The sequence below is a fragment of the Squalius cephalus genome, assembly GCF_949319135.1.
Source record: "Squalius cephalus genome assembly, chromosome: 23".
Classification (NCBI taxonomy): domain Eukaryota; kingdom Metazoa; phylum Chordata; class Actinopteri; order Cypriniformes; family Leuciscidae; genus Squalius; species Squalius cephalus.
In genome coordinates, this window is record NC_137144.1 from 23,707,364 (window position 1) to 23,717,181 (window position 9,818).

General features: G+C 40.9%; 1 protein-coding gene across 1 annotated transcript in view; it reads left to right on the forward strand.

Annotated features, from left to right (window-relative positions):
• cspg4 (chondroitin sulfate proteoglycan 4) overlaps positions 1–9,506 on the forward strand; it is a 53,712-nt gene extending 44,206 nt beyond the window's left edge. Inside the window, exons 6-10 of the mRNA XM_079859366.1 lie at positions 1,206–1,404; positions 3,212–3,343; positions 3,539–3,699; positions 4,105–4,288; positions 4,676–9,506. Coding sequence (XP_079715492.1) covers positions 1,206–1,404; positions 3,212–3,343; positions 3,539–3,699; positions 4,105–4,288; positions 4,676–6,468 — 2,469 coding nt within the window. The 3' untranslated portion in view covers positions 6,469–9,506. The remainder of the gene's footprint in view (positions 1–1,205; positions 1,405–3,211; positions 3,344–3,538; positions 3,700–4,104; positions 4,289–4,675) is intronic.
• Positions 9,507–9,818: the final 312 nt, after the last annotated feature.

A 9,818-nucleotide genomic window follows, 5' to 3' on the forward strand; every position in this document is an offset into this window, starting at 1 on the left:
AGTAAGTGCATGTAGTAATGTTTAACTGCGTCACCTATTATAAAGTGTTACCTAATTTTATTTTGATACAAATAAAATTCTTTCTCAGTCGAATGAAAAAAAACTCATTTTCATCACCGTAATGTGAAAAAAAACAACTTAAGTGGGTCATTTAAATTCAGTACAACTAATTCTATGGTATCTACTACTTTTTAAGTACCTTACAATTTAAATAATCACTATTTTTACATTACAATAATAAGAATAAGCTTTTTTTGCATATGCATTTTTTGTTGCAGTAATAAAGGGCCAAAAAATCCTAATTGTCCTAAAATAGCTTCATTTTAAATTACTTTTTGGTATGAAATATGAAACTTTTGCGAGATTCATCCACACACACAAACACACACACTCGCAGTAATATATCAGACACACCAGTCCAATCAGAGAGAGATTGCGGTTTCCCATCAAAGCAGGCCTCAGCACAGCATGCTGGGATTTGATTTGCCGTGCAGCCTCTGATCCATGTTACATCTATTAAATATTGAGTATGAAGAAACAGCAATTTCCAGCCCAATTTGGGAGATTTTTGTTTCATAAATTTCAGTTGCACTGTAGTCTGGTCTAGTGCTACCATCTAGTGGAAGCCCATGCACATACTACACAGAAAATGATGTAAAGGTCTTTGAATGGTCACCAGGGGGCAGTACAGAGAGTGATCTGGAATGACTTATATTTACCCTGGTAATGACACTGCATTATCCTCCATTAAATAGCACTCGTAAGAGGAAAGGAGATGATTTTACATGCACTTAAATCTTGAAGGTCACATTAGGTTAAAACTAGATTACTAAATGATAATGAGCTTGTGGACCTTTCTGTTCCAGGGCACCACTACGCCATGTACTCAATTCCAGTTTTTTCTTCCTCCTCTACACTCAGGCTCCCAGGAGAGCGGTAGATGGAGGCAGTGAAAGCGTTCAGGAACAGATAAATGTGTGGCAGCCCTGCACTCTCCCAGCTGAATTTGATCGTTTAAGAATGTCTTTCCGCAACTTGTCCATTACACATCCATTAGAGCAGCATCAGAGGAGACATAACTGCCTCTTTCACATCCCAACAACTCCAGACAGTTAGACACCTCTGAAAACAACAGTTTAGTTGTTCCATCTTGTTTATTGGTTTGTTTATCTCTCTTTGTCCATGTGTGTGCTCTCTCCTTTCAGCTCCTAGTCGGTGAGGAGTCTGAAATCACAGCCAATATTCTAAGGACCGATGATCTGGACACCCCTCCAGAAGAGTTGGTGTATTCCATCGAGAAGCCAAGCAATGGGATTGTTGCCTTTAAAGTGTCTCCAGATGACAGTGTGGACAGTTTCACCCAGGCTCAGATTAATAATGGAGAGGTTTTATTCATTCATAAGGGTGGGTTGACATCAATTTCTCTGAATTGAGTCCTTTAAAACTTTTAAAAACAGAATAAAATATCAGTAACTACAGAGAAAGCAGTAGGTCATCTGAGGATGGACCAGAAAAGAGACTTTGGGCCTGGACATGTAAGCAATCATGTAGAGCACCTAGCATTGTGTTAACAGCCATTTTCAAGGCCCAACCACCATAGCAAGATGTTAAAAACCAGCCAGAGCACCTTAGAAACTGCATAGATAAACTCCACTCAAAATGACCTGGCAGCCGCATGCTTACATATCACTTACATGCTTAAAACAACTCAGAACACCCTTAGCAATCAGAGTAGCAGCATGCAAAAAAAAACTATAGTGCAACAGTGTAAATACTTTAGCGGAAGTATTTTTTTCATTAATTTCTCCCATAGGGATTTTTTTTCTTTGTTAAAGTGGTATAAGCCACTGAACCAAGCCAACCAGCTACGAGGTGAATCATAACTTTACTATCTTTGGTTTGAAGCAAAAAAGTATTTGAAAATTGGACAAAAATACAAGGTAAAAGACTGAGTGCTTAATGGCTTTAGTGAGAGAAAGAACTACAATCCCATGAAGCGTTGCGAACAGAATAATCAAGGTAAAAACAATGAAGAAATATAAAACTACTCATTTAAAAATGTTGATTATATCTATAGAAACTATATATTTTAAGTTACAAAATATGTACATACATGCAAATATTTCAGTATTTTGAGACCGACTCGATTACGTCATTCGCAGTGCTTCACGGGAGTAGGCGGAGCTAATGAGATCTGCTTGTAGCGACTCTCTGATTGGTGGAATTTTCTACACACAAGTTAGAATAATGCGGCCTCACGGCTTCAACAGAAGCGAATACCATCGATTAACAACATCGTAGCTCACAGTAGGGTTAGGGTCTAAAAAGGTTTCAAAGTTATCATTAAAAAAAACAATTTCCCTATGTGGAAAATAAATGGAGTTTTTACTTCCGGAACCTGACTATTAAACTCTATTTGGAACACCTTAGCAACATGTAAAACCCACTCAAAACACCTTTGCAACTGCACAACAACACGCTAAAAACAACTCGGAACACTTTAACAGTCATATAGAGTAGCAGGATGATCAAAACAACATTAGCAAATATGCTAAAACCCACACCAAACACCTTAGCACCAACATAACAGCACGCTACTCGGAACAACTTAGCAATCATATAGCATACAGCAAGTCATGATAAAAACATCACAGAATACCTTAACAACTGCATTGCAACATGTTAAAACCCACTCAAAAACACCTTAGCACCTACATAGCAACACGTAAAAAAAAAAAAAAAACTTAGAACACATTAGCAATCATAAATTAGCAGCATGCAAAAAAGTAATAGGAACACCTAAGCAAACACATAGCAATTTGTTACTTAAAAGCCACTTAAAACACCTTGCAACACACTAAAAACTACTGTGAACACCTTGCAACTGCATAGCAAGTAGCTAAAACCCACTCATTTATCAAAAGTTTAAAAAAACTGTACACAATAGAATTTTGATGGCAAATATTGCAAAAAAAAAAACTATTTATTTAAAGACCCCAGAAACCAATACACTGAAGGCACACCATCGAGACCTTTTACAGTCTCCAAAGAACCATATAGCAACACAAATAACTTTATTCCTCCAAAAACTGGTTCTTGATAATAAAAAGGTTAGTTTGATAAATCTGATGTGCTGCAAGGAACCATTAAAGAACCTTTATTGTGAGTATAACATGATGTATTGAGTATGATTGCTTGTGTCTGATCTCAGGCTCAGAATCGGGTGGGTTCAGCTTCACCGTGACTGATGGAGAACACACTTCACCACTCTACCAGTTCACTGTCAAGGCAAGACAGCTCACCATCTCAATGGTCGCAGAGGGAGAACTCATGGTCTTCCCAGGTGGGCGCCACACGTCCCAAGCTTAAATCTAAACACCTGTACATTTTACATAATTTTACATTTTCCCCATCATGAACAAACTGTAATCTTATCTGGAACAACCTTCTAGATCAATGATGTCAATTATAGCTGCTAAAATGTGTTTTCTTGAAGGAATCAGTGAAGTGATATGATTTGTTTGATGACGTTTGTCAGGCACCAGGCAGGTGATTGGTGGAAATATTTTGAGGGCTATAACAAGTGAAGACGGAGATGAAATCACATACTCACTGGTGAAACCTCCTCGCTTGGGACGAATAATCAAACCTAACCAGCTTGGACAGTTTGAAGAGATCAACAGATTCACACAGACTGAGGTAAATAATGTTGTATATTTGTGAACATGTACTTGCAGAGGAAAACAGTGACACTTACAGCTAACATTTTAGAATGGTTTAGGATAATATTGTCAGAACAACTAGTTTTTTTTTCCAGCATTGTCATAAATCCCTCAATATGTAATCCCTTCCGTTGTAATTCCATCATTGACCACAAGAGGGCACCATTGTATGTGTAGATCTTATTAGCGGACAGTAGAGGGCAACACTATGCTCTCATTACTGTCAGGTCAACTTATGAAATGTGCAACTATTTCACGTTTAGAACTAAAACTATGTTAATTTATTGCTATAATAGGTGGCCGTCTGTTTGAGCTGTTTTACAGACCGTGTTATAGGTTGTGGCCAATTATTATTTGTATTTGCTTCCTCTTGTGTGTTCAGTTGGATGCAGGTGCTGTGTATTATGAGCATCAGATGCCGTCTGAGGCCTTCTGGGTCCTGAAAGATTCTGTCGAGCTGACTCTCACATCGCCTCCAGCAACAGAGCTGCATCACAGCCTGCCAATCACTGTCTCATACTATGCAGCCAATCGAAACGTCTCTTCTCAGCTCTGGAAGAACAAAGGTAGATGCCAATTAAATGAGTTGAGGTTTGATGCTGGTGCCCTTTATCATTTAATACAACACTGAACAGAAGACTTGAGAATGATTGGCAAATGTGATGGGAACAGGATTAGGACACATTGCATGCATGAGTCAATGTGGTTGGAGCTTGTTTGCCAGGGTTCCTCAAATATGATTTTGAAAGGCCACTTCTCTGCAGAGTTTAGCTCCAATCCTAAGACACCCAAGCAAGGTCTTGAGAGAGTACCTAGAAAATTACAGGTTGGTAAGTTTGAGCACGGTTTAAGCTAGACTCTGCAAGGGCGTATTTGAGGAACCCTAGGCCACAACTCTGGCAATTAAATGTAATTTAATTATTTGCCTTTGGTGTTTTGTCAATGTATTGCAGGTGTGTCCGTGGTGCAGGGTCAGTCTAAAGTGATCGACAACACTATGTTGGATGCCTCTAACCTGCTTGCCAGTTTGCCTGAGCAGAAGCGGAAGGGGCAGGACATCGTCTATGAAGTTCATCGGTTCCCTGTTCATGGACGACTCACTCTCGGGGATTCGGACCTGCCCCGTGAAGCTCCCCATTTCCTGCAGGACGATGTGGCTCGTGGTGATCTGGAGTACTATCACGATGACTCTGGAGCATCTTCTGATAGCTTCTCTTTCCGTGTCCATCTGAACCCCAGTGGCCTCACCCCGCGAGTTCAGCCCGGTGCCGTGGTTCTGGAGGAGATCTTCCTGATCTCCATCAGACGGCGAGACTCAACCCCACCAGAACTCGCAAGCGTGGACCTGCTTCTAGAAGCACTACAGGGCTCCACGACCATCATCTCCAAAAACTACCTCAAAACGGTCGACCAGGACAGCACACCGGACGAGGTCCGATTCACCATCTCCAAGAGTCCAGCTAACGGTTATCTCATCTACACTGACTCCGGAGACCGGATCAACCAGTTCAGCCAGGAAGACATCAACAATGGGCGGGTTGCTTTCGTCAGCGATGGAAGTCTGTCCGATGGCTTCATGGAGTTTACAGTATCTGACGGGAAACACCAAACGGACCCGCACACACTGCATATAGGAATCCTGGCCAAGTCTCTGATACTGAACAAAGCTCCGGAAATCCACATAAAGCAGGGAGACGATGAGACACTAATCACTGAGGACATGCTGAGCACCTCCACTGGGGGTCCCGTTGAGGAGGATGTACTCTATAAGATTACTAACGTCCCCAAGTATGCAGCTGTAATGGTGGACAGACAGCCCACCTCTGCTTTCACGCAGAAGCAGATTAAACAGGGAAGAGTAAGCGTCCGTTTCGTGAAGTCCACCTCACCGAGAGACAGCGTGGCCTTTGTGGCCCGAAGCAGGGCAGCGAACGTGTCCTCAGTCCTCAACATTACCGTGAAACCACTGGCGAAGGTGGCCCAGAATCCCCTGCTCCCCAGAGGTGCTACTGTACTGGTAGACAGAAAGCTGTTGGATGCTACACCTCTTGCCAACAAGACCAGAACATCTCCAACCTTCAGCATAATCCAACAACCTCAAGGAGCTCGGTTCATCAAGAGGGGTGGGTCAGCTGATGGCCAACCAGTGAGCTCCTTCACCCAACGAGACCTGGATGAAGGACGCGTAGCTCTGGAGATCTCAAACACAACTGGGGGTCAAAGTCAAGATGAAGCACGCTTCCTCCTAAAGGCGCATGGCGTTCCTCCTGCGGAGTGTGTTTTGCCCTTCCAGGTTGTTCCGTACGACCCTTCAAAAGTTTATGGCGCCACCTTGCTCAAAGTTCCACCGGTGTCCATTTCCGACAAGGAAACGGGTCAGCCCGAGCCCAGGTGGAGAGAAGATGGTGACGTGGCTCCTGGCAGCACTGCAGCCACTGCTGTGGTGTCTAGACGAAACACGCTGTGGGCTATCCTTATTCCCATCCTTGTCATCCTCCTTCTCATACTCTTGGCCGCACTACTGGCATACTACCTGGTCCGACGCAACAAAACGGGGAAGCACAATGTCCAAACAGTGGCGGCAAAGCCTAAGAATGGAGAAGTGAGTCAGGAGACTTTTAGGAAAACCGATCCTGCAAACAACATCCCCATGTCAAACATGGACTCCAAAGGGGCGGATCCTGAGTTAATACAGCACTGTCGGACAACAAACCCAGCACTGAAAAAGAATCAGTACTGGGTTTGAGATGGGGAGGCGACCGGACACTTGTGTTTTCAAGGCCTTGAATCATTCCAGTCAGTGTTATACAGTTCTCTTGCCATTATTGATGCTTATGAATTAAAGTTCAGCACATATCTGAGTTTAGGGTTTCTTAGATGGCACAACCAGATCTGTGTGTGTGTGTGTGCTGATGATCTAATAGTCACATGGTACTTTTTCAGTTGAGGCTGAATTAACCAATTTTTAAGGTACTTTTGGACAAGAACATAACGTATGTTTGAACAATCCATTCTATGTATGTTTAGGCAGTAAGTGAGTTAAGATCTTATTTTTCAGTGTTACTCACGTTTATGTTTCGTGTTTGTTGCTTTTAAACACTGATCAATATATGTGCGCTTTTTTTCAAGCAGCCTGTTTTCTTTTGGGACACATCGTGCGATTTTAAAATTGTTCAGACAATTTGGCACCTTTGTGATCACTTGTTTCAAGGAATATTCTGAGTTAACAAGTTAACAGCATCTGTTACATGACGTTGATTACCTGAGAAAATAACAAAAAGTCACGCACTTATAATGGAAGTCTATGGGGCACCGAGATAAACGTTAAAATACGCACTTAAGTGAAGAAACAACATTAACACGACACTGCTGTGTAAAAACTACTTACTAGCCTTGTCTGTGAAAAGTTATCCAAAACTTCAACCAGTTAAGACCAATTTTTCCCAACCCTGTTCTTAAATGCACACCAACAGTACACATTTTGGATGTCTTCCTTATCTGAACAATTTATTTCAGGTCGTGAAGTTTCTAATCAGTTGAATCAGGTGTGTTTGAGTAGCAAGAGTTTGAAAATACCCTGGTGTGCCTCTAGAACCTGGGTTGGTTCCACCATTGATTTATACAACTTTCAGCTCAGATAACATAGATAATATAGTATTTTTCAAATTTCGCAAATTTGCCTTTGGAATCCATTACCCCATAGACTGCAAGTGCTTAAGAACTTTTTTCAGTGGTAACTGACAGCATAATAGTCATAATATTCTTAAGCTGAAAGTATGCTTTGGTTTTCTGTTTTCAGTGTGCATGATAAAAACGTCACCATAAGCGGGGTCTGCGCAATTTTGAGGCACTTGGTGGTGCACTAGGTGTTAACACTCGTAGGCTGCTTCTGAAAGCTTAGGCAGCTGACTTGTTGCCTCACTGCCTTATGACTTTGTAAGCAGCGTTTGCGTACGACAGAACCTCACGAAACTGATTTCGGACAGATCTCTGAGGCAGTGTAACGGTTTAATGATCTACGGCAAAATAAAGCAAGCTTTGATTATAACTAAGCAAATATTTAATTACTACAATAGTAATTTCTTGCTATAAATGATATCAGAAGTGGAAAACGTTGGTCAAAAATGTACATTTACACACAAACTGACCACCAACCGCAACTTGCCTTCTTTGTTATTAGCTCAATTGTCACAGAATGGAAAGCACATGGGATATCAAAGGCAGCGAAGGATACCATCTATGCTGCCTTCAAAAATCGATTACATGAAGGTATCTCAGGAAACAGGAAGTGAAGCTAACTTTGGACGTGCCTTGATGTCTTCCTACCTTGGGATGCATCCTCCGAAGGCAGCATTTATCAGTTTTAGGAAGCAGCCATAGATGGGCTGTGGCTTGACTAGCCAAAGAAGGTGGAAAATGTAGGAAAACTCTTGATGAATGTGTAAGGAAGTGAATATGTGAGGAAGTCAGAAGGTACTCGTGTTTATACAGCTTATTTGAAAGAGTATAAGGACATGTTAAGCTGTCTAAGCAACTTATTCTTTGTACTGCAGAGCAGTGAAATCAAAGAAGTCACAACTTTGGGCTGACCTCTACAGGTCAGGCGGAGTATTACAGTGGTCAATAGAGTATAATTTGAAAGGCTATATGGCAGGTGGACGAATGAAACATAAGTGCCTGTCAGATTATGGTGCTAGTGCCAAATCATGCCTGATCAAGTAGAGAAAATTCACAGCCATGTATACTTCTCACTTTTGACACATAACCAGTGCTGCGAAATCGAGAGTGTAAATGAGAATTCATGTTTACTAATCATCACATCAGTCGTGCGAAAGTAAAACGAACAGCCTTACTGAATGCTTTTAGTTATTTTTCTATAAATCTATCTTTTCTACTCCGTCTGTTGTATTTGTTTTGTCCGTAAATGCTTTCATCCACTGCACTGATTACAGGCACTGAAGAACTGTAAAGTTTTCTCCTCCAGAACTGCAGCCACGGACAGGAAGTGAGTCAGCAGAGGCTGTATTCATGCTGTGTTCTGATTGGCTGCAGGGAAGATATGAGGTCATTATTCCTCAGGCTGCGGCGCCTATTTTCCAGAGCTGTTTCTGAGTTCAGTTCACACAACTTTTGTTTTAGGTTTAATTACAGGAAAATGGTTGAGTGAACGTATATGTTTGAGCATACACGTTTGACAAAATTATGTCTAGGGTTTACAAAAATCTGTCATTTGAGAAAAATATATATCTGCAGTGATTGCATATGTGTGCAGCTAAAGGAATAGTTCTGTCATAAATTTACCCAGCTTAATATTTGAGTGTAACTTAAATTAACCAATATACTTTTATGTTACTTTTTGGTTGTGCTAGACACTGTTAGAATGGAAAAAGCATCCTTAACATTATGCTAAATCAATTCCAGAGAGGATAAGAAAGTCTTACGGGTTTGGATCGACCTGAGGATAAGTAGTTTTCATTTTCTATTCCTTAAATGATTACCAAAAGACTGCTCATTATCACTGGTTCTCTCTAGATTGCGGTTAACTATTGGGATTTTCACTGGCTTAACAATATAATTAGATGTTTTAATTGGTTGTTTGGCAATTTTTTTTTCCTTATCTGACTATAGCGACGTTCCTTATAATCAAAGACCAATTCCTCCTCATCATTCCTGAGTTTAATTATAGAGAGACTTGATCGGTTCCCAAGGTACTGCATATGGAATTGATATCACTGTTGATCTGATTCATTAAGCTAGTATTAACTGCATATCCTGGGGTTATGATATCCCATCTGTGACCTCTCAGGACATTTATATCTGTGTTTCTGCAGAGCAGAATTGAGATCACATGAAAACTCAGGTCATCAATGGTGTTTGTTCTCTGGGTATTTATGGGGATATGTCAACCTTAAACCCCAAACCATATACAACCCCAATTCTTGTGTTTTTGGATTGTTTGCTTGTAAATATATAATGTCAAATCTCAAAAACCTGTCATGAGAATCAAAATGCACTTTCCTCCAGCTTTTTAAAGATTACATTTGTGGGTGAGAGTTTTCATTTCCAGTGTTATAATTTATTTTTATTTAGCATCTA